The sequence below is a fragment of the Schistocerca cancellata genome, chromosome 7 (genome assembly GCF_023864275.1).
Source record: "Schistocerca cancellata isolate TAMUIC-IGC-003103 chromosome 7, iqSchCanc2.1, whole genome shotgun sequence".
Lineage (NCBI taxonomy): Eukaryota > Metazoa > Arthropoda > Insecta > Orthoptera > Acrididae > Schistocerca > Schistocerca cancellata.
The window spans coordinates 290,762,178-290,788,597 of NC_064632.1; the positions used below are offsets into that span (position 1 = coordinate 290,762,178).

The 26,420-nt window shown below is 44.7% G+C and overlaps 1 protein-coding gene across 1 annotated transcript in view; it reads left to right on the forward strand.

Annotated features, from left to right (window-relative positions):
* The first annotated feature begins 5,099 nt into the window (after positions 1–5,099).
* Positions 5,100–26,420, forward strand: part of LOC126092294 (dipeptidase 1-like) — a 510,684-nt gene continuing 489,363 nt past the window's right edge. Inside the window, exon 1 of the mRNA XM_049907813.1 lies at positions 5,100–5,316. Coding sequence (XP_049763770.1) covers positions 5,307–5,316 — 10 coding nt within the window. The 5' untranslated portion in view covers positions 5,100–5,306. The remainder of the gene's footprint in view (positions 5,317–26,420) is intronic.

Sequence of the window (26,420 nt, forward strand, 5' to 3'; positions counted from 1 at the left end):
GCAGGATTCGAACCTGCGACCGTAGCGGTCGTGCGGTTCCAGACTGTAGCGCCTTTAACCGCTCGGCCACTCCGGCCGGCGGACGGTGAGTGACTGGCAATGAGTGATTTGGACTGATGGATCTACCTATACGCTGTGGCAGTCCGATAGAAGGCTTTGAGTTTCTCAAACGTATACAGAAAGTTACCTGCCATCACGTGTAGTGCCAACAGTGAAGAACAGAAGAGGTGGTGATGCAGTACGGGGATGTTTCTGGTGATTAGGATGTGGTACCGATACTGCGCTTAAGAAACGCGCTAAATGTGGTAAGGGATTTTAGAGTATTGTGTACTGATATTCGCCGGCCACCATTCTGCTGACGATCCACGTTGTGAACTGTTTGAGCCCTCTCTGGGTGGATTTCCCATAGCATTACGACGCACCTGGTCATACACATGATGACGATGGTGACGGTGACGACGATGATATGGTAGTGTAGGCGCACGATAGTGAGGTCTTTAGCACCTGTACTACGAGTAAAATGTAATCAGACGATTGTGGATAAAGGTTGCAAATTTACGAAAATGTGAACTACAAATAAAAGCGCAAATAAAATTGTGGTGTGCGTACTGTGAGACCTCCGGTACACACACCATCAGATTATTTGACTTGTCGCTCTAACGAAGTAGGCGAGTGTCAGCAATATGTCTCGTGGTCTTATCGTGGCGTGTTTATCTTCTGCCGTTAGGTCAGACGATAGAAATGCCACTTGCACGCTTAGAGTAGCAGATTGACGGTGACCAACTTTAAACAGAACTTGATTAATTTTCACACACATTTATTAAAATAATAAAAATCATAGACATTACGTAACTTGATTCTGGATGCTGTTTACAATTGACAATCTGAAGTTCCTTTGGTCTTGGTACGTTAATCTTATTCTCACATATCTCTGATACTTGACAAAGTGTCTATTCATTTATCTTCATGGCTATGTACAGGAATATGGTAATCTTATTAGGCGCAGACTGAAACTTGACTATAGACTGATACAGACAAATGCAGACTGACTAATCGGAGGCCTGTACACTCGTTGTGATACCTCGCTTGTTCAGGTATCACTGCGCGAGTGTGATCTGCGAGGAGAAAAGGTTCTACGTTAGCAGCAATCTTATTGGCTGCGTTACATATTAATACGCGGATCGGCGGAAGCAGAATTTGGTCCGTCTCTAAGACAGCGACATCTCGTAGTGCGGAGACGGACGAGCGCTGCGCCTGCGCTGTTGTGCTTAGTGGGGCGCGCTCTAGTGGGAAAGTTGTGTACGCGCTGACTACGCGGAACACAACACAAATCCTAAAAACATGCCACACACAGGCACAACAACGAAATCACTTGTCAGATCTAACACGCAGTGGAAAGGGAAAATGCAGTGGAAAGAATTAAAAGAAGACAGCAGACTGTTGGAAAGGGTTGATCACTGGAATAAATGGGATGGTCCAGCCACTCTGCAACACACTAAAACCTCCAGCCTAAAAGCTTAGGTTACAATCCAGACATGTCACAAAATTTTAAGAGCTTGAACACACTTGTCTCGTCAGCAGCTGAAATAGAGGGCAGAGCCCCACCTGAACTTGCTTCTGCCCGTTTGTCACAAAATACAACGCACTCGTGTACATCGATTTTGACGCCACAGGATTCCGACTGATGGGGTCCTCTCGTCAGAGGAGGCAGTCCTACTTTAGGGGTCAGTTCGGGGGCGGGTGAGGGCCACTTCACCCAGCAGGAGTGACTGGCATGAGGAACGGCACGGCCGGGAAGTTGGCTTCACCAAGCACTGCTTGTTGTCCCTCTCTGGCAGACTGTTCTTCCTCGGCGAAAAGACATCCTGTTGGGGATGGGCACGTTCTATGAAGTAATGTTCTTCTGCAGTCTCCTTGGTGGCTTTGCTCGTTCATTGCTATCAATTCCCATTCGCCCCAATAAGCAGCAGAACGACACCTACTGCAGCCGATGTCGAAGGAAGTACAGTTGGTTATGTTGTAAGGGTCTCATATGTTTTCCGCTACTGTAAATAATTCGCCTTTACTGTGCTGGGACAAAGATGAATGAGCGCACTGTGTGAGTAGTGAATACGATTCTTGACTCTGTGTTTAATTTTATCTGTGGTTTGCTTGCTAGTCAGTTGTACAGCGCTGGGGCGTTTTATTTGAGGCATGGTAGCGAGAGCTCAGTTTTTACGGAGAAAGAAAACTGTTATTTGCGACTCTGGGAGAAACTTTCGATATACAGGGAATAGGCAAAATAATGTGAACACCTTAATTTACTTGGGAATGGTTTATTAATAAGGGGTTGGAGCCCCATTTACCCGCAGTACAGCTGCGTTTCTTCTTGGAATACTGGCATACAATGATTGTATAATCTCTAGTGGAGTGTTATGCCACTCTTCGATCAGAACCTCTTCTGACTCCTGTAGTGACGAAGGAGGCAGGCGTTAATCTGCTCCGTAGTCTGCGCTCCAATATGGCCGACAAGGGTTCGATAATGTTCATGTCTGGGGACTGTGATGGTCAGGGAAGACGCTGCAGTTGAGTTGCATACTCCTCATACCACGATTGTACTGTCCTGGCTGTGTGAATGGATGCATTATCGTCCTGAAATACGGCATCATTGTTGGGAACATTTGAATCACGGGGTGCACCTGATCACCTAAAATGTTCACATAATCGTTGGCTGTAACACGTCCGTTGAGAGTAATGTCTGGAGCAGCAGAATACCACGATATAGCTGCCCACACCATCGCACTTTCACCTCCATGCTTAGCAGGTGGAATCAAGCAATGAGGACTGTAGACTTCTTTGGCGGTCTACAGACGTAAGCCCAGCTCTGTGTTGGAAATAACGAAAAGGTTGACTCGTCGGACCATGTAACGTGTTTCCACTGACAGCGGTCTAGGATTTATGCTCCTGACACCATGTTTTACGCTTCTTTGCGTTGTTTGTCGTCACTAATGGTTTGGGCACAGCAGCTCGTCCATGAATATTCGCGGTATGGAGTTATCGGCGGACAATGTCGATACATAAGGACTCTCGAAGATGGCTATTGAGCTCTGCAGTCACTTCAGAAGCCGTAGTTTTGTGTTGTTTTGACACAATTTGTGTTAACGCACGACGATCTCTGCCATTTAGCTTTGATTTGCGCCCACTGTTACGTTTACACGTTGATGTCTTTCCATGTTTTGTGTAGGCTGTCATGATTGTTCAAACAGTTGCTCTCGAAACATTCAATAGAAGTTGGCTGTTTTGGTTACTGATGCTCCAGCTAATGGGGCCCCCACAATCTGCCCTATTTGGAATTCTGTTAGGTCTTTCATTGCACGTCGACCTCGGCCTCTGAATGCAAACGCGAAGTGAGGACTACTCGTAAACAACCTGCACTGATGCCTAGTCTGTACTGAACAGGCGCAGTCCAGCGGCACACGTGCCTTACCTGCATTGTTGACCGTCAAACGCAACCATCCCATTACTACCACAGTTCACGTATTTTGCCCATCCCCTGTACTTTATTATGGTAACGAAAACTCATTTATAATACTTTCTTGTTGTTTATGTTGATGAACAATTTATTGGAGGAGTTTTAATGGTATGTTTGTAGTTTTTCTAATGAGATAATTTTGTAATTGTTAAAGTCTTCTTATGTTTTGCAGCCCTTTCGTCAATAATCAGAGTTTAATTTCTCAAAAACGACTTACTTTAGAGTAAAGCCCGTTTCCGTGATTCATAGTTAAGTTGTGATGATTCTGCCGTGTGTGCATTGCACCTTATACCACACACAGCAGTAGATTGTACCTGACAATTAAAAAAAAAATTAAGAGTAGATTATTTATCTTTAGATGCTGCACCTGCTGATTTGTGTTTGCTTTTGAGAACGTCAGTACTCCAGACACACAAACAGTACGCTGAGCAAGACGTAAGTCATTTTTATTTCAGGGCAGATCTTACCCCAAACAGTGTGAAGTCGGTATTGCCAGGTTTTGTGCTAGCTAGTACACTAATTTTAGTGAACAGTGTTGGTGATTTCGACAGTATTTTTTCTTCTAGGTAGATCAGTAATTTATTTTGTGGATATTCCAAGTCAAACATGCACTTCATGTTACACAACGTTCATAATCTACTTCGGTACCGAGTTTTAATTATATAGTTTTCATTGAGCACAATTAGTATCTTCTGATATTGAATTAGATTCATTTACTTTTCTCAAATTTTGCATTTCATGACAGTTAAAGTTGTATTTCACGACACTGTTCACATGCGTAGCACAGGGCCAGACAGCAGTTTTTCTCAGCAATAGAATGCGATATCTAAACACGTTACATGTGGAGAAAGTTTTCGAAAATCAATGTCTTCAGTTTTCTCACTTATAGACAATATTTTATAGAAAGCTTACAACTTGAGTATCTAATTTATACAGATGTAAGCAATAAATAAGAAATATTCCACAACTTCATCAGACGTAGTGAACAAAACGATTCAGTGGTGCTCAGGCGTCCCCCCCCCCCCCTCCCCATCACAGCTTGCGAGAGCCGAGCCACATAAATCAGGCAGCACTTACAAAGAGTAAAGTTTACCAGGTTCTCAGTCCTTCAGTGACTCATCGCAGAAAAAATTCCATTGAAAAATACAGTTAAGTTACTAGCGCCTTCATTACATTTAATTCACATGGATTTCAACAGTCGAGACACTTTCCCACTGCAGTATGTAGATATGCTCATTGTAAACAGCAGTTGGTACGTCTACAATATTGCACTTGTGTCTTCTGTATGCCACGCAGAAACTGTAGTCTAAACCTATTATTTTCCCTGACACAATCCGATACCGATATTCGCATTATCTTTTACCATACTATGAAGTTATCGTATAGTTGGTACCAATGACAATACCAGAGGTATGGAAAGAAAAGAGTCGACGCTAGCTCACTTTTGCAATCTCGGAGCTTCCCTACCTGGAGATGAGAAGCGGACGCACTTGTCTTGTCCGCAATGCCTGGGGCAGCTTAGTTAACGACTCGGCCGCCAGGGAGCAGTGGCGTCGCGCGCCTCCAAGACAGCCGGGGGCCTGCCGCGCTTGCGCAGTGCAGTCCGCGTCCCGTCGTGCCGGCAGCTGTGTCAGCCAACAGCGAGCAGCACGTGTTTGTGTGGTGGCCCTGCGTCTTCTCAGCTCGTTCCTGCCTGCCTGTTGCATGTGCAGCGGGGAAGCCGCCGCTACGACTCCCTGTTGCGTCGATACGTGAGCAGCGTTCCAGCACTACAGGCACCTCCAGCTGACCAGCCATGTGCAAAGGTAAGTCGCGTCACAGCGTGGGACGGATGCACGCATGTGTAGCTGCGGAAGCACTGGAGCTTTCCGCCGGCAGGTGCGAATGATGCAATATTACCTGCTTGTATAGAGGATTACCTATGTGTGTATTTGGGAAAGAGAGAGAAGGAAAATGTGTCTGCACAGTCGATATCATTCTGTGGAAAATTATATACAACTTGATTTACACCATTATTCTTACATGTTAAGCTTGATTTACAGTCATTGACAGGCAATTCCACGCTTCATAAAAGCGTGTTGTGGAAAAGGATTCTGCCTTGAGCGAACAAATATGTTTCGGTGAATTTTCATCATCGTCAGTAGGTTCATTTTTTTTCTAATTTCCTGTTAAGGAAATAAATGTAACCAACTGTCGATCACGAAACTTTGCAGAAACATGCACGACTGAAAAAAGAATTTTTTGGTTAGGGCGAATCCTTTCCAAAAATATTTATTTGAAAGAAAAACGCGGACAAAAAGCGTTCATTAACACCATCAATATCAAGGTATTTTCAGTGACCTGCATTACCAGTGGAGGGGGTGGGGTAGGAGGAGGTGGAAAAATACTTTAAGCTCACCCTAAACAATTTTTTAAAAAATCCTTAACTGTTGTTGAATCATGTTAACAACATACTTTCTAAAGAGGTACTGATGTGTAAGTAGGGTCGTGAACCTGAAAATGTTGTATATTACTTTTCTTTGAAAAGTCGCAAACGACTTAAATTTTGGGTTAAGCTAAAGAGAAAAATTTTAAACGCTTATAGAATCTGCTAGAAGACTTTATTAAAAACAATTTTTGTTTCAAAATTTTAAAATATAAAGTATCGAGATTTCAGTATTTTCAGTACATGAGCCTAGTAACCCCCTTCCCCCCTTCCCCCCCCCCCCCCCCCCCGTTTCCTTGTTATTGCGAGGGTTAACCCCAAGATGAATATTTCGTACCTCAGATTTCTGTGGCGATACGTGTGTATAAGGTCAAACAAGTGGAATTTCACAGTGAACGAAGAGTGAATGTATTCGCTAAAATACAAATAAAAAGGGAGAGGATGTATGACGAGAACGAAACTAATCCTGTCACCGTTTTGCGCCTGGGGATGTAACGGAAAACTATAAAGAACAAGAAGAAAGGTTAGGTTGAGGTGTTGTTGCAGATGGAGTACAACCTTGGAATTAGAGGATGATTACGTTGCCGTGAATAGCAATGGAACCATCTTGGAATTTGATTTTACCAAGAAACTTAGATATGAATGCCCAGACAGCCGAGTAAACAGCCATCCGTCGAACAGGAGTCCAATTTCTGAGCGACTACGCCAACTTTCTCGTTAGTAAATCTTCGGTAAATATGCTTGATAATACACCAGCCAGTTTATGCTGGTCTACATCAGGCCTGTGGCGGTAATAACTGCTTAAAGATTTCATCAATGTTTCCGCGTCAGTTTTTCACGTAAGTTTTCGTAACAAAATGAGTTTTCTTTAATATCTTCGTGACCGTCAGACAAATACCGCAAAGCAATTCTGCGAATAGGTTTAACACTAATGCGCATTGGCGTATAAGAGATTTTAGAGAATTATTTCCATATACTTAAACTGAAGTCGAATCCTTGAAGATAAAGTTAGTCTTAGACTGTCCTTTTTTTGTACTGGTACTTCATTGTTGCGCCACCAAAAGTTGTCAGGCACTTGCATTAGAAAAATGTACTGTTGTTCGCTCATAGCGTGGCACACTCTCAAAATGTGTAATTATAGTTACAGTCACTGAAATATGAAAAACATATCAACCCACGAAGCTTAGTGCAAAAAAATTTAAGTCGTAAAAATTCTGTTTTGTTGTTAGTGACAGCAGATGTACCGACTCTCAAACATCGAGAGAGTTCGTGTTACTAAGACAAGACAGCGAATTCTCAAAGCTGTCTCCAACGGTAACAGTGAGAGAATCAATGTGTAGATGCGACACTTGGAAGTGCCATAGTAGAACTGTTATTCAACAGTTCATTTTCCGTAAATGTATTGAGGGAATCTGAATGAATGTTTCAGTCTGCAGCGGAGCGCCTTTTTCGCTCTTCCTGCAGATAATGCTTAGAGAGCTATTCAGGCTCGAATCACGATCCAACCTAACAGGTCTACTTCCTCCAGCACACCTCTCATGTACCTTTTAAACTTCACAGCTCTTCAGTGTACCTCGCTGGACAAACTGGTGGAACAGTATTTGTAGCTGTGAGGTAGGGTCGTGAATCGTGCCTGAGTAGCTCAGTTACCGGCACAGTAGCTCCACGTGTTCGGTCCTGGCTGCCCACCCGCTATAATGGAGGAGATAAAAAAACTCAGTGAAGTTCTCATCGATGGAATTTGAAAGATGTCATGCGATATCCGCACAGAACCACTGACCACAAAATGGCGAAGAACCAGATCGAAAGAAAGAAGACAAAAAAACATCGGTAAGGGCGTTGCCTGTGAAAGGTAAGGTTCTGGGTTCGTGTCCCCGTATGGTATATAGTTTTATTCTTCCAAGAAGTTTCAGATAGACCAGTACCATACTGTATTTTTCTTTTACCTGATCACAAGTCAGTAATTCAGAGTTTCCTTCACAATTCTCGCACTTATTCTTTTTTTAAGTGCCTCAGAATTTTTCGAGGCGCTTATCTGCTTTTATGCTTTCACAGCCTGGATGTTGACAGGCATCTAAAATGACCTTCTTTTCCCCCTTATCTACTTACGTCTGTGAGCAAATACAAGATACGCAATATATTAAGCGACAACAAATCTGGCACGTTTCCTTATTAAATTGCTCTGAAGCGCCGTTCTCTAGCTGCGAAAAAACTGGCGTCAATTTTAAGGATTACTGCTGTGTGTTCAGATCACTCGCACAGAGTTCTGTAAATGTAAATTACAGTGTTACGGATTTCGCTTTAATGTTGTCGATACAGTGCTACACTTGAGCGAACATAATAGTGATCTAGGGAATTAACGCGCGATAGTCTCTAGCAAATGTGCGCTTTACAACTGCAAACAAGTGACTCCATTTTTGTCAACTTTATAGCGCTGCCGTTTAACCTTTCGGAATCAGCGCCAGGAGCTTTTTGTGATACAATGTCGTAAAGATCATGTGAGGTAATTATTTAGCACCACCGCCCTGCAAGCAAGTGACGAGGCGTGGACGAACCTCAGAGCGCCAAGGCTACACAAGTCCCGGCGTTGTTAACACAAACGTAAGCGTGACGCAGCTGCTCAGACACCGTGCTTAACGAAGCTCTGACTACCTTCTTGTGGGTTGATTCAGCACAAGGAAAAATGCAGGCTAATACAGTGTAACGCGTGTGTATGTTGCACAACACCCCCCAACCCCTTAAGATTAAAAGATTACTAGAGCTCTTAAGTACGACGAAACTGTACTGAAAGGGCACAAAAAATGCTAAAGTAGTGTACAATGAAATTTTGACTCTACAGTGGAGTGTGCGCTGATATGAAACTTCCTGGCAGATTCAAACTGTGTGCCGGACCGAGACTCGAACTCGGAACCTTTGCCTTTCGCGGGCAAGTGCTCTACCGATTGTGCTACCCAAGCACGAAACATCCCCCGGGCTGTGGCTAAGCCATGTCTCTACAATATCCTTTCTTCCAGAGGTGCTAGTTCTGCAAGGTTCGCAGGAGAGCTTCTGGGAAGTTTGGAAGGTAGGAGACGAGGTACTGACGGAATTAGAGCTGTGAGGACGGGGCGTGAGTCGTGCTTGGGTAGCTCAGCCGCTAGAGCACGTGCCTGCGAAAGGCAAAGGTCCCTAGTTCGAGTCTCGGTCCGGCACACAGTTTTAATCTGCCAGGAAGTTTCACTAAAGTAGTGTTTGACGCTGAAAGGATTGTGATGTTGATTTCGTACCACCACCTGTGGTTTATATATTGTGAAGGGAGATAAAGCAGAACTTGGATTATCCAAGATATCTGTTATACGAGGTCAGGATTGACAGTTTTTGACTTCCGATTATCCGAAAACCTTTCGTAATTTAGTTCAAAAATGGTTCAAATGGCTCTGAGCACTATGTTACTTAACATCTGAGGCCACCAGTCCCCTAGAACTTAGAACTAATTAAACCTAACTAACCTAAGGACATCACACATATCCATGCTTTCTCGTTTAGGTTTAGCTTTCGGCCAAACATTATGCTTTAGAACACTTCAGTTCCTGGTGATAAAATGTGAAATAGATGACTTTCCCGAGAACATAAAAAGCCGTTCATGCGTGGTCCCAGCAATCGTATAGTAAAAATGTGTGGGTTTGAGGGTTCAGTTATTGTGATAAGGGTAAGATAGTGTTTGGTGGTGAGAAGATTACTGGCAACTGAACGTTGGGTAAATGGACGGAGGCACATTATGTGGTACGGCAGTTGCAAATCTCGGGCGAAAAGTTCTCAGCAGATGATGTAGCAGCAGTGATGTTTTGTGAAGTATTTAAAGATTTGGAGTGCAAAGTGAGGTAGACACTCTATAAACTGTAAAATTTTGATGGCTTGAAACTTAAAAATTCTACCCATGAAAATATTACTGACGCGAAATAAGACCGCCACCGGTAGTGATGAGGAATAAAGAGCAACTGACAGAAAAGACCTGTGGAAATACGTTGCTGTCTATTAAGACATCGTGGAGAATAGATGCAAAAAACTTCAAATTGGCAAGAAGCGTACTAAATGCTTGGATTTTAAAATAAGCATTTCAACGCAACTAAATTTAAGTAAGTAAGGGTAATGCAGTCTACATTCGTCCGTCCCGATAGCTGAGTGGTCAGCGCGGCGGTCTGTCACGCCAAGGTGCCCTGGTTCGATTCCCGGCTCGGTCAGAGGTTTTCTCCGCTCAGGGACCGGGTGTTGTGTTGTCCTCATTATCATTACCAGTGGAAGGCAACGGTAAACCACCACTGGAATCACTTGCCTAGACGCTCATCCGGTGAACCTCTCTGACGAGGCTTCCCCCTCGACAAGACCTGCCGTAAGGCAGAACACAAATTTTAAGTAAGTCAACATTCTGTATACAAGGATGTATTACGCTTGGTGTTTCTCGTTTACAAATAATTGTATTTGAATGTTGGTTGTTTGCGGGAAGATCGTTTTATACCTGACGTAAAGAGCAGGAACGTTGTCCAGTGAAAAAAGACGAAAGATTTATTCGTTTTGAGGAGATTACACCTACCAGCCCCGTGTCAGAATTCAACATCGGAGGGACTGCGGCGTATCGAGACAGTGTTTATCCTTTCACGATACTGCTGCTAGCTTCATACAGTGGATGGACAAAAATAGGGAAACACACAAAAAGGCAACGCATTACCATGCATAACACGTTGTCATTCAAAACAGCTTCCAGTCGTCTCGGAATGGAAAAATACGTGCCCTCTATTGCTTCCAAGGGTATGACGTAGATGGTGATTATACTGTCCACAGTAGACCACAAAGACTCAATAATATTGACACCTGGCGATTGTGGCAGCCACGGGAGATGCGAAAATTAATCTTCTGGCTCACAAGGTCGCGGACAATGCGAGCTGTCTGAACAGTGGCCCTATCGTCTGGGAAAACAGCATCACCATTGGGCGACAAACACTGTACCATAGAATGGACGTAATCAGCCAAAATGGTCAAATAATCCTTCTCAGTTACGCGACCTTACCAGAGACCTCATGGAGCCGATGGAATACCGTGATATGGCTGCCCAAATCGTCACCGAAGCCCCGCCATATTTCATTTTTGGTCGTAAACTCAGCCGGAAGTTCGGAACAGTGTGAAACGAGACACCCGACCAAATGACTTTCTGCTATTGCTCAGTAGTCCAGGTGGTGACTTCGGCACCACTTTTCCGTGTTATGGGCATTTGCACCACTGTGGTTTCGGAATTCCAGCCCGCCCTGAAATTCGCAGGATATGGCGCTCCCTTCGAGTTGTGTTGGCGCTGACAGGGTTCGTGAGTGCGACACAGTTCTGCAGTGACTTTTGGAGCGGTGGTCCTGTTATCTCTTGACACAATCCTCTGCAGTGACAGTATGTCACGATCGCTGAACATACTCTTTCGCCCGCGTTGTGACGGCGGATTGTGTTCCTCCGCTTTTATCAAAACTAGACAGGATTGCCTTAATGGGATTTCCGCGATCGTCCTTTAAATAAAAATATGGATTTCAGTCTCTGATCGCTATTTTTTATTTTCAATGACCGGTTTCAGGTTCAAATGGTTGTGAGCACTATGGGACTTAACAGCTGAGGTCATCAGTCCCCTAGAACCTAGAACTACTTAAACCTACCTAACCTAAGGACATCACACACACACACCCGTGCCCGAGGCAGGATTCGAACCTGCGACCGTAGCGGTCGCGCGGTTCCAGACTGAAGCGCCTAGAACCGCTTGGCCACCTCGGCCGGCCCGGTTTCAAGCTAGCTGCCCGTCTTCAGATCATATATTGCAGCTACAGAGTAACTTGTCAGTACGGAACTATCGGTTCACTGCCATAACTGATATGATAGCGAACCGATAGTTCCGTACTGACAAGTTACTCTGTAACTGCAATATTTGACAAAAACAGACATAATGTCTGATGGGATAACAGCAATCAGTGATTTTATAATGTTACTTATAATCCGTCTTGATTCATTCAGAACCGAAACCGGTCATATGAATACAAAAAAAGAAATTGCAATCAAGACGGATTATAAGTAACATTGCAATATTTGATCTGAAGATGGGCAGCTAGCCTGAAACCGGTCATTGAAAATAAAAAATAGCGATCAGAGACTGAAATCCATATTTTTATTTCTCCGTTTTCGCTTCATGCGGTGTAAATCTTTGATATGGTGTCTTCTGAAACACCATATACGTCAGCTGCCTTGCTGATGGAAGCCCCCACTGTTAGAGCACCGACAACTGGCCCACTTTGCTCTGACATAATGCTCTCACAACTACACAGAACACTATTCTAACTACGACTGACTGTTGCAACTTATTGAGGACATCGCACACGTGCCCTTAGTGGTCAAATAAAACATAACGCTGTGATATAATGCACTGACAACTACATAGAACACTATTCTGACCACGATTGACAGTTGCAACGTGCCGGCCGTTGTGGCCGAGCGGTTCTAAGCGCTTCAGTCTGGAACGGCGCGACCGCTGCGGTATCAGGCTCGAATCCTGCCTCGGGAAAGGATGTGTGTGATGTCCTTAGGTGAGTTAGATTTAAGTAGTTCTAAGTTCTAGGAGACTGATTACCTCAGATGTTAAGTCCCATAGTGCCCAGAGCTATTTTAACCATTTTGAACAGTTGCAACGTACTGAGGACTTTGCAAACGTGCCGTTCGTGGTCAAGTATAACTGCGGAACCTTCAGGTTTGGCTAGCATTGGTCCTAATGTCATCCGTTCTTTTTTATGTAATTGCAGATTCAGAGTTCAACTGACAGTGCAGCTATCATCACTGCGTTATAAGTAGTAATGTAGACTGAACGTGTAGATAACGATACATATGCCAATCTAACTTAGGTATGAACCAGCATTGGATTAATGCTTGCACTTGTCTAAGTTAGACTGGGATATGTGTCATACACCGATCGGCCAGAACATTGTGAATACCGTCCTAACAGCACGTTTGTCCACCTTTGATACGGATAACAGCGGCGACGGGTCGTGTTATGGAAGCAACGAGGCCACGGTATGTCGCTGGAGGGATTTGACACTACATCTGCACACGCTAGTCACCTGATTCCCATAAATTCCGGGGAGGTGGGCGAAGAGATGTGACGCCACATTCAGGTACATCCCAGATGTGTTAGATTGGGTTCAGAGCTGGTGTGCTGGGTGCCAGCACGTCAATTGGAACTTGCCGCTGTGTTCCTCGAACAACTCCATGACAGTCCTGATCTTGTGTGACATGGGACATTATCTTGCTATTTTGTCTATAACTCACATGGTAAAACTGTGGCTGTGTACAATTAATGCAGGTTGATTCTTAGAAAGAAAAAGACAGAAACCAGCCACTATTAATAATGCTATTTATTTAAGTAAATAGCGCCGTAACCGGTTTCGAACTGACAAGTTCATCATCAGATGGCTGTTCACAAGATTCACAAGATACGCTTTACGTAATCGTCAGTTTTCGAATTCTCCCATTCTGCGAGAATAAAAATCTCAAACTGACGATTATGTAAAGTGCATCTTGTGAATCTTGTGAACAGCCATCTGATGATGAACTTGTCAGTTCGAAACCGGTTAGGCCGGACGGAGTGGCCGTGCGGTTCTAGGCGCTACATTCTGGAGCCGAGAGACCGCTCCGGTCGCAGGTTCGAATCTTGTCTCGGGCATGGATGTGTGTGATGTCCTTGCACGAGCTCCACTGGACCCATGGATGCCCGAGTGAATGTTCAGCAGAGCATAATGGAGCAGCGGCCAGCTTATCTCTGTCCCGCAGTACAGGTGTCAAGGAGCTGTTCCCCTGGAAAGTGCCCATCCATGAGCAGGATGAAGAAGCTGTCGGTATTCATCAGACGACGCGACAGTCTCCCACTGCGCCACCACCCAGTGCCGATGGTCATGCGCCCATTTCAGTCGTATTCGCTGACGTTTTGGTGTTAACATTGGCACATGCGCGGGTCTTCGGCTGTGGTGGCCCATCGTTAGAAGTGTTCGGTGCATTTTTGTACTCTGCCCAGCGTTAAAGTTCGACGTTAGTTCCACCTCAGTTCGCAGACTTCTGTCCCGTTTTACCATTCTGCCCATTCTACGACGTCCGAAACCTATAATCAGAGGTAGCCACCCAACCCCACGATGTCTGGACGCGGTTTCACCTTGGTTTCGCCACGTGTTGAAGATACTCACCACAGCACTCCTCGAACACCTGACAAGTCCTGCACTTTCTGGAATGCTCGTGCCGATCGTCCTGGCCATCACAGTCTGGCCTCTGTCAAACTCAGATCTTTCCCATTCTACACACGGACAGCACGTTCACTGATACTACATGCACCGGGCGTGACGCTGCTATCGCCTGGACGAGTTAATATCGATAGTTCGTAGGTGGTCATAATGTTCTGGCCGATCAGCGTAATTACGTCCAGTGTACATCACTACCTACAACGCAATTATTTTAGCTGCACAGTCAGTTGAAATCTACACTCCTGGAAATTGAAATAAGAACACCGTGAATTCATTGTCCCAGGAAGGGGAAACTTTATTGACATATTCCTGGGGTCAGATACATCACATGATCACACTGACAGAACCACAGGCACATAGACACAGGCAACAGAGCATGCACAATGTCGGCACTAGTACAGTGTATATCCACCTTTCGCAGCAATGCAGGCTGCTATTCTCCCATGGAGACGATCGTAGAGATGCTTGATGTAGTCATGTGGAACGGCTTGCCATGCCATTTCCACCTGGCGCCTCAGTTGGACCAGCGTTCGTGCTGGACGTGCAGACCGCGTGAGACGACGCTTCATCCAGTCCCAAACATGCTCAATGGGGGACAGATCCGGAGATCTTGCTGGCCAGGGTAGTTGACTTACACCTTCTAGAGCACGTTGGGTGGCACGGGATACATGCGGACGTGCATTGTCCTGTTGGAACAGCAAGTTCCCTTGCCGGTCTAGGAATGGTAGAACGATGGGTTCGATGACGGTTTGGATGTACCGTGCACTATTCAGTGTCCCCTCGACGATCACCAGTGGTGTACGGCCAGTGTAGGAGATCGCTCCCCACACCATGATGCCGGGTGTTGGCCCTGTGTGCCTCGGTCGTATGCAGTCCTGATTGTGGCGCTCACCTGCACGGCGCCAAACACGCATACGACCATCATTGGCACCAAGGCAGAAGCGACTCTCATCGCTGAAGACGACACGTCTCCATTCGTCCCTCCATTCACGCCTGTCGCGACACCACTGGAGGCGGGCTGCACGATGTTGGGGCGTGAGCGGAAGACGGCCTAACGGTGTGCGGGACCGTAGCCCAGCTTCATGGAGACGGTTGCGAATGGTCCTCGCCGATACCCCAGGAGCAACAGTGTCCCTAATTTGCTGGGAAGTGGCGGTGCGGTCCCCTACGGCACTGCGTAGGATCCTACGGTCTTGGCGTGCATCCGTGCGTCGCTGCGGTCCGGTCCCAGGTCGACGGGCACGTGCACCTTCCGCCGACCACTGGCGACAACATCGATGTACTGTGGAGACCTCACGCCCCACGTGTTGAGCAATTCGGCGGTACATCCACCCGGCCTCCCGCATGGCCACTATACGCCCTCGCTCAAAGTCCGTCAACTGCACATACGGTTCACGTCCACGCTGTCGCGGCATGCTACCAGTGTTAAAGACTGCGATGGAGCTCCGTATGCCACGGCAAACTGGCTGACACTGACGGCGGCGGTGCACAAATGCTGCGCAGCTAGCGCCATTCGACGGCCAACACCGCGGTTCCTGGTGTGTCCGCTGTGCCGTGCGTGTGATCATTGCTTGTACAGCCCTCTCGCAGTGTCCGGAGCAAGTATGGTGGGTCTGACACACCGGTGTCAATGTGTTCTTTTTTCCATTTCCAGGAGTGTACATACAAGTATGTAGTCCTATAAAAGACAGATCACATTACGACCGATGTTGATCTTCTTTCAGTCACGGGTAATGTCACAGACGTGGGACGGTCATTCCCGGAGTATCGAATATGACGCGCTTTCCATTTTTTAGTCCAGCCTCTGTATGTAATACACGGATACAAGATGGACGTAACTACACTCAGGTCTCGGCGTCCTCATTCTGCTAGCGCCAGAGAGGAGAGTCTATTGTTCACTTAGGCGTGCAGGATCGCACACCTATGTCACATACACAGTATGAGGGAACGCAGTTTCCTGCATTATCCCTTAGCTTCTCAGGTTTTATTGTTAGACTTTGTCCCAGGTGCGGTTGTCCGCAACGCGTGGTCTTGTAGCTAGCGTTGCTGCCTCTGCATCACGGGGTCCTGGGTTCGATTCCAGGCAGGGTTGGTGATTTTCTCTGCCCGGGGACTGGGTGTTTGTGTTGTCCTTATCATTTCATCATCATCATTCTTGACAGTGACTAGATTGGACTGTGAAAAAATTTGGACTGTGTAATAATTGGGACTTTGTACGGGCGCTGATGACTGCGCAGTTGAGCGCCCCACAAACCAAGCATCACCACCATCAGTTGGGATCTTGATAATGCACTATGTTTATACAGTTATAAAAATTGCATTCATTAGTTTCACTGACACAGTTCAGTTTTTTATGTAAAATGTTATGTTAATACCACACAAAACATTCAAATCAATTTTAAAGTTTATTTTTGCGAAAAATACGCATTTAAACAAAAAACTGTTCAAAAAGAATATAATATTACATGATAATGTTAACGCTATGAAAACTCATACTCTGCACTCTGAATTTTACTTTTGGCTATATTTTCATTGTTTATTATAAATGTAATAACAAAAGTATAAACTGTCATAAAACATCTAAAAAATTTAAAACTACAGTAGTAATTTTCAGGTCACTAGTTTTCCTCTCAGATGTTTTCTTTTCACTCGCTGTAAATTTTTGTAGAGAAATCTAGATTGACTCCTTGCAATACTCACAAATATAAGACGTCTTTCTCTTCTTTTTTGGGTCACGGGTGGAGTATCTTTAGCGTTTTTCAAATCGTTCTTCTGCACCCAAAACATAGTGAATGGATACACAGAGTTCGTGGGCTATGTGATAGTAGTTAACTCGATGTTTATCTGTGGTGTCACCAACGAATTGGCAAACTTCAAAAAATTAAAGCGACTCGCCTGAGTATCGTTTCTGTAGGAATTGTGAAGGACACCCCACTTATAACATGCGGAGAATAATGCTATTGGCCAAAGTTTTAAGAAGCTTCGATGATTTGTCTCAAGTAAATATATAGTTTTAGCAGAACCTTTAGCTAAAGATTCACTCTCTACGATTCTGTCGTCGTCATTTCATCAAGTATTTTATTCAGAGATTTCGTAGGTGGCAAAACAAATTAGTCTTCACTTTCGCACTTCCTATTCTGTGTTACGTTCACCTTAGTTTTCTTTGTCACTATCGAACCCAACATCACTCCCTGAACTATACCCAGACTTTTTAAAACAGTATCCTGAAGGTCAGGGTCCGTAACATGGACAGCATATGAAGAAGACTTGGCTACTGAATCCATAACGCAAGGTCCATTGTGCAGTTTCAAAGACGGCTAGCACGAAAGAAACAGTAATAAGTATAGGTTCACGTCACATTTTGATGGCTACAGACAAAGGAAATCACTGCAGCTTCGGGAAAGAACCGCTAGATAACGCTTTAATCTCCTACGCCAACCCTATGCAGAGTGCCAGTAAACGCTAGCGGTATGTGAACCGCATTATTTTTTTTTTTTTTTTAATCCTCGCATTCCTGAACTATGGACACTGAAGCGTCAAAGAAACTGGTATAAGCATGCGTATTCAGATACAGAGATACGTAAACAAGCAGAATACGACGCTATGGTCTGCACCTCCTGTATAAGAAAAGTGTGTGGCGCAGTTGTTAGATCGGTTACTGCTGCTACAATGGTAGTTTATCAAGATTTAGGTGAGATTGACGTGACGTTAGAGTCGGCGCACGAGCGATGGGGCACACCGTCTCCAAGGTAGTAATGAAGTGGGGATCTTGCCGTGTGATCATTTCTCGAGTGTAGTGTGAATAGTAGGAAACCGGTAAAACATCAAGTCTACGACAGTGCTGCGGCCGGAAAAAGATCCTGCAAGAACGGGACCAACGATGACTGAATAAAATCGTTCAACGTGACAGAAGTGCAACCCTTCCGCAAAACGCTGTAGATTCTCGTTCTGGGCCATCAGCAAGTGTCAGCGGTCGAACCATTCAACGAAACATCTATATGGGCTTTCGGAGCCGAAGGCCCACCCGTGTATCCTTCATGACTGCACGACACAAAGCTTTACGCCGCACCTGGGCCCGCCAACATCGACATTGGACTGTTTGTGACTGGAAACATGTTGCCTAGTCAGACGAGTCTCGTTTCAAATTGTGTTGAGCGGATGGACGTATACGGATATGGAAACAACCTCATGGACCCTGCATGTCAGCAGGGGACTGTTCAAACTGGTGTAGGCTCTGTAATTGTGTGGGATATGTGCAGTTGGCGTGATATGGGACCCCTGATACGTCTAGATACTACTCTGACAGGTGACACGTACGTAAGCATACTGTCTGAACCACCTGCCTCTATTCATGTTCATTGTGCATTCCGACGGAATTGGGCAATTCCAGCAGGACACTGCGAGACACCACACGTCCAGAATTGCTACAGTGTGGTTCCAGGAACACTCATGAGTTTAAACAATTCCGTTGGCCATCAAACTCCTCAGACATGAGCATTAATGAGCATATCTGGGATGTCTTGGAACGTGTTGTTCAGAAGAGATCTCCGCCCTCTCGTACTCTTACGGATTTATGGGCAGCCCTTCAGGATTCATGGTGTCAGTTGCCTCCAGCACTACTTCAGGCATTAGTCGAGTCCATGCCACGTCGTGTTGCTCCACTTCTGCGTGCTCGCGGGGGCCCAACACGATATTAGGCGGGTGTGCCAGTTTCTTTTCCTCTTCAGTGTAAAACTAAGAACAAAAGGGAAGCTAATGACACCGCCACTTTTAGCACGTGGGATGTTCATAGTTAAGATGTCTGGAGCAGCAAAGACGGCGTTGCTACGAGAAGACAGCCGGGGTAGGCGGCCAGACATTCGTGCGCCATCCAGAGTCGCTGGACACGACAGCAGCGCCGAGTCGCCTCCCCAGACGAGTGCTGCTCCTGCGAACAGATGAAGCTCCAAGTCCAGCCGGTGGTGCTGTCAGATTTGGCAGCTCAGTGTACCAAATTTCACACCCTCTGTACCCCAAATCATCTACAAATTCAATCATCTACTGGTTTTACTTTGCCATATAGGCAGAATAAGTAAAATTTCCTTATTTCCCATCCCTCCTCATGTTAAAATTTAAGTGAACAGGAGTAAAAGCATTTATTAGCTACCACTTACATTTACATCTGCTTAGATATTCCGCAAACCAACGTATGGTACATGGCGGAAGGTACTCTGTTCCATTCGCAAATAAAGGAGGGAAAACGACTCTCTGTATGCCTCCGTATGAGCCCAATTTTTCGAATCTTATCTTCATAGTCCTTACGCGAATTGTACGTTGGCGGCAGCAGAATCGTTCGGCGTTCAGCTTCAAATCTTCAAATGCCGGTTCTCTAAACTTTCTCCATAGTGTTCCTCGGAAAAAAAGACGTCGCCTTTGCTCCAGGGATTCCCATTTGAGGTCCCGAAGCATCTCTGTAACACTTACGCGTTGTTCGAATCGACCGGTGGCAAATCTAGCAGCCCGCTTCGATGTCTTCCTTCAGTCCAACCTGGTACGGATCCCAAACAGTCGAGCTGTACATGGAGGTCGCACCAGCATTCTATATGCGTTCTTCTTTACAGATGAACCAGCCTTTCCTAAGATTCTCCCAATAAACTGAAGTCGACCATTCATCTTCCCTACCGCAGTTCTCGCTCGTTTCCTTTCATATGGCTTCGCAACGTTACATCTGGCTATTCAAACGAGTTGACTCTATCAAGCAGGACATTAGTAATACTGTAACCGAACATTACAGGTTTGTTTTTCCTACTCATCCACATCAACTTAATTTTTTCTGCATTTAGAGCTATCTGCCATTCATCGCCGCCCGGAGTGGCCGTGCGGTTCTAGGCGCTACAGTCTGGAACCGCGAGACCGCTACGGTCGCAGGTTCGAATCCTGCCTCGAGCACGGATGTGTTTGATGTCCTTGGGTTACTTAGGTTTAAGTAGTTCTAAGTTCTAGGGGACTGATGACCTCAGAAGTTGAGTCCCATAGTGCTCAGAGCCATTTGAACCATTTTGCCATTCATCGCACCATCTATAAATTTTGTCTCGTCATCTTGCATCCTCCTACGGTCACTCACACAACTTCCTGTACACCGCAGCATCATGAGCAAATAACCGCAGATTGCTGTCCATCCTGTCCATCAGATCATTTATGTATGTAGAGAATGACAGTGGTCCTGTCACACTTCCCAGGAGCACTCCCAACGATTATTTTGTCCCTGATGAGCATCTGCCTTAGAGGACAACATACTGGGTTGTACTACTTAAGAAGTTCTGGAGTCATTCACATGTCTCTCAACTTATTCAGTACGCTCGTACCTTCGTTATCAGCCTGCAATGCGGCACTGTGTCAAATGCTTTCCGGAAATCTAGAAATTTGGAATCTGCCTGTTGCCCTTCGCCCATAGTTCTCAGTATATCATGTGAGAGAAGGGTAAGCTGAATTTCGCACGATCCTAAAGCCGTGCTGATTCGCAGAAATAAGCTTCTCAGTCTTAAGAAGGTTTATTATCTTCGAACTGAAAATATGTTCAAGGATTCAGCAGCAAACCGAGGTTATAGATATTGGTCTGTAGTTTTTCGGGCCCGTTCTTTTACTCTTCTTTTATACTGGAGTCACCTGCGCCTTTTTCCAGTCGCTTGGCACTTTGTGCTGAGCGAGAGATTCACGATTCACGATAATTGCAAACCAGGTAAGGGACTAATGTCTTAGAGTACTCTTTGTAAAACCAAATTGGAATTCAGTCCGGACCTGGTGATCTTTCAAATCTTTCTGTTATTTCTCTGTGCCAGAGCTGCTTCTTACTGCGTCGCCCATACGGTAATCTCCCCGATAGTCAAAAGACGGTGTGTTTGTACGATTCTCCTATATGAACCATTTATTGAACGTGAAATTTAAAACTTCTGATTTCGTCTTGCCACACGAGACTGATCAAAAAGTGACTGAATGGAAGCCTTAGACCCGCTCAGCGATTTTACATAGAATCAGCGTAATTCTACTAAGCCAAGAGCTTTGTGAAAAGTCTCCTCGGAAGTCTGCTACAGACATCAAAACGCACGATTATCTGCGGATCTGTATCATCATCGATACCTCCAAACAGCGTTATCAGAAACTACTGCAAGAACTACTTCCTGATGACACTGACGACACACCTTTGCAAGAACTTAGGTGTACTATCATCATCAATCATGTTACGCTCCTGGACAGCTGAAGCTCGGAGTGCAGTTCCAGAAAACACCCCAAATTCACGGTGGAATAACTTCGTGGTTCCAAAGAACGGTTCATATCGAATTTGGTATTGGAAATTTTCTTGTCGTACTCACCTATTCCGAATAATGGTTTAGCTGACCTCTCTCAGGTTACTTTAGCGACATGCCAGGACAGAGGAAGAAGGAAGCTTCCGATTTAGCGTCCCGACGACGACAAAATTGCAATAGATGAAGCTCAAGCTCAGAATGGCTGAGGCTTGGAAAGGAATTCTTTCCAAAAGAACCACCCCACCAACGCTTGTTGGGAAACCACGGAAAACACAACTCCGGATACCGGACGTGGGTTCAAACCCAGTGCCCCTCCAGCTCCTGCTTGTGGCGCAGGAATGTCAAATCTCTTAACCACCTCGAACCCTACCCTGGAGGGTGGATTGCTTTCGTAACGGAGAACGTGCTCCGGTCGTGTTATCCCTTATCCAGTGCTTCGTCTCAGACGTCTAATTAATTTCACTGTAGTGAAAGGTGCCTTTCTTAATTGCACCATTTTATAATTTTTTAACGCAATGGGTGTGAGAAAATGAATTGTTGCAGGCCTATGTATGAACTGCTATTACGCTTCTGGGAGATGAAGAAATAATACAGAACATGCAAGAAAGATACGTATACTCTTCGTACTGCCTCGTACAGCCACTCAAAGTGTCCCAGACTGTCCATACCAAATCGTAGACGACCCTGAGCTAACATATATCTATATATAATGAAACTTCTGGCAGATCAAAACTGTGTGCTGGATCGAGATGACCTTCATTTTTCGCGGGCAATTGCTCTACCAACTTATTTTATTATCAGACTGGCTAGGTATTTCCATGAAAATCAGACAACCATAGTCAAATCATCATTTAATATCAGCTGCAAAAAGAAAATCAGCAAATTAGTTAAAGCACAAACAATTATTAAATTCTGAACGGGAAGACTAACCCATTAGCCCCCCTTCTTGTCAATTTTGTTTATATATATATATAAAATAGAGAGAGAGAGAGAGAGAGAGAGAGAGAGAGAAGAGAATAACTGACAAAACAAAGCTACAAGGGAGGGGACTCAAGCTCAGGGAAGAAACAGGGATCACAGGGGAGCTTAACCAACACCCTGACGGTTAAACACAAGAAAACGCATATTCGCAAAAAGGTTTCGGTATCGTGTCAACCGTAGCCAATTCCAATGCGCAGTTGTCAGATAATGGCGAAAAACGCGGGGATCTGGGTAATTCCCGCCTTCAACGACATAGTGAACATAGTAACACAAGAGCCAGACAATCGTTTTCGTTCTCAACTGAGGAAAACCAACTGAGCTACTCAAGCACTACTCACGACCCCTCCTGACAACTGTACTTCCGCCAGTACCTGGTCTCCTACCTTCCAAACTTCCCAGAATCTCTCTTACGGAAGTTGCGGGACTACAACTTCGGGAAGAAAGTGTATTGCGGAGGAAGGCAGTGGATGAGGCACTGGCGGAGGTAAAGCTGTGAGGAAGGGTCGGGAGTCGTGCTTGGGTAGCTCAGTTGGTAGAGCACTTGCCTGCGAAAGGCAAAGGTTTCGACTTCGAATCTCGGTCCAACACACAGTTTTAATCTGCCAGAAAGTTTCATAGCAGCGTACACTCCGCTGTAGAGTGAAAATTTCATTCAAGAAACCATCTGTTAGAAATGAATGCATCAAACGGTACGAGCATAGAGTAGTAATACCTCTGAAATGTGCCTATGTCTTTACATGATTTCTGTATAAGACTGATTTCATTTTACGCGAAGACCGAAACTTCTGTATTACTCATGTTTGTCCTTTCTTATGAAATAAGTAATTAGTGAGACCGATGTTTGCTGCTACAGATGCAAATCAAAAAAAGTGAAAGGAGACACAGTTACTTCTCATAGGTACCTATCACAAGGTTACTTTGTTACATATTTCATAGATCATTTGACGAGTTTTTACCTGAATAATGGTCAGTGAGTCAGTTTACAGGGATATGTACGCGCGATTAGTTTTAGTTGATGGTTACATGCTGGTCATTTACAAGTTCCTAAATGGCAGACCCACCTAAATATAATATCAAATAATATATTATTCTTAATGAATAATAAATATATTATTCAGTATGACTCATGTAACTTGCTTTCAAACTTTTTTGCATATGCTACCAGTCGTAAATGAAAATTTTTGTAATGAATAGAAGGAATTGCCCGCCAAAAACATTCAGATTAGGTTTAAAATCAGTTTTCTACTTTCGCAAGCTACATGTAACAACTGTCAAGCATTTTCTGCTGTGGGTAAATTACCAACTCCTTTCTGACATACTGGTAGTTTTAATACTGGATAATAAAGGTCATTTTTGCTTCTAGTAATGTTGGTATGTATTCTTGAAAATATGCACACAAATGACTGCAGGTTAATATTACATATTATTCTTACTGCTCGATTTTGTGTAACAAATACGTCATAAGTGATAAGGTACCCGGGAAAATGATTCTTTAAGACATTTTTTACTGGAAATTTGCAAGACATGTTAGGAGGTTGATTATTTTGTTTCCTAGACTAGCAATTATACGAAGATCCAATATAACCGAATTTAATTGTGTGAACATCTCAGTAATGTTTCTTCCAGCTCAAGTTTTCATCTGTATGTAAATCCAAAAATCTGGAATGTTCATACCGTTTACTAACTCCTGTTCCTGTGTTGTATGATTTGTTGGTGCGACTATTTGTTATACACAACTCATTGTAGTGTTTTCTCAAAACTAGGGGAGTCCATTTTCAGAGAAACAGTTAATTATTACTTGAAAAACGCCATAAATAATTTTCTTCTGTTTTCTGTCTAAAGATATTTATTATAATTATATCATCTGCAAAATGCACAAATTCTGTTTGATGAATGTTAAGTGCGAGTTAATTCATACAGGTAAGTAATTGGAGTCGGTCCAAAATTAAACCATGTGATACCTTAAGATTTCTCCCCAGGGACAAATTTTTCTGTTTTCAACACTGTCCGAATTATTAAGGACAATGCGATTTTCGAAGCAGTTCCTGTCGACAATAAAAATTATGTTCTACGCATCTGAATGCTCACTCTAGCCATAGATACACCTATTTCGTGGATATGAGGGCTTTAATAAGCATCCGTGTTATGCATATGTTTGGCATGTGCGTGTGTGTTTCAAAAGAAAAAAAAAACTTGAAAACCAGTACACAATCGTCAATGATTGTGTGTATGTGCTGTTTACGTAACGAGGTAAGTTGTCGAATAAGATTACTCGCTACAGAAACTTTCAGACATAGATTTGATGTATGGAGCAGTAGATTTTTGCGTCTCAGAAGTCAAACAAATGTCATTGGGAAATTTCACAACAGGCATTGTCCTCCAACGTTTTGAATGATAACTAACCCCATCATTCGCTGTAATCAACAGATGACTGCGCTGGTGTGTTAACTGGTTTAAACACGTTTCGTCGATTCTCTGTGACGCCAGTTAGCCCAAGCTGCTGTTGGTTCATTATGTGATTATTGTGATCGAAAGGATGCAGTGCCGAATGTAGCTCGTCGCTACGAATGAAACAACGTGCTGTCGCCGGATTGCTGACAGTAGATGATGTTGCTCCTCCGGTTGAAATTTGTGACAGAATTTATGACTGTGTTGGTGTTAGCTCTGTGGGAGGCTGTGCGAACCGAAGTAAAGCCGGCGGATTTGGAACAATGGAATTGTGTGGCAAAGAGATGTGCGACCTTTGTCAGCAGCTGACGCTTTCACAGGACAAGAGTCGACAAACTGATTCAGGAAAACCGGCGCATCACTCTGCAAGAACTTGTTGGCAGAAGCGAAATTTGACGAGAACGTGTCACTCACATTATTTCATCGCTTTATTTTCAAAATGGGGGGGGGGGGGGGCGGGGGGTAGTAGACATCTCCTGAGAAGCTTGCACGTGAACGCAGCTCCGTGCACTAGAAGTGTGCCAGCAAATTTAGTTACATTTCGGGACTGAAGATGAAGCTGGTCTCCATAACCACGTGATTTCAACTGACACTTTGTTTCATTAAACGTATAACTTCTCTCTACCCGAAGGACCAAACCATCCGTCCTTTAGCGCAATGGGTCCAGGAAAGCTGTAACTTGCTCACTCTTGATGGAGCCACTGTGATGTTTATGTGGGTTCCTGGTCGCGTCGGTCTGATAGGATACGAGGCCACGCGGGGTAGCCGCGTGGTCTATGGCGCCTTATCAGGATCCGTGCGGCTCCCCCCGTCGGAGGCTCAACTCCTCCCTCGGGAATGGGTGTGTGGTTGTCCTTAGCCTAACTTAATTTAAGTTAGATCAAGAAGTGTGTAAGCTTAGGGACCGATTACCTCAGCAGTTTGGTCACGTAAGACCGTACCACAAATTTCCAAGGAAACGAGGCCGCTGACGCTGCTGCTAAGGCTGCAGTCTTCGTACCTCAGCCCGCTGGTTCTTACATTCCCTCCGATGGTTTCTTGTGTTGCCACTTGTCCTCAGGTGGTGTCACTTTGGCTTCACCACCAGTCCTCCCTTCATGGGAACAATATCCGGCTTATTAAGCCTGTCCCAGCGGCTTGGACGACCTCTCTCCGCGAGCAGATCATTTTAATTACGTTGCGCATTGGCGATGGCTTAAAGAGACCAATAGGTGTCCGAAAATTTCTTGAGGCCGAATGAGTATCACACCTTTGAATTTGTAGTCCATTGAGCCGCCGACTCTGAAACAAAATGTCAGTCCATGAAATAGCGAATCAAAACACTCTAGAGAAAAAAATCAATATATAGCCTACTGTTGAAACAGCGTCAGGGTCGGTGATTTGAGATGTCATATATGTATCCCGAAACTAACCGCAGCAACTACCTCAACTTGTTACAAAGACGTGTAAAAAGCGCCTCAAGAGAATTTTAAGGGGAAATGAGAATG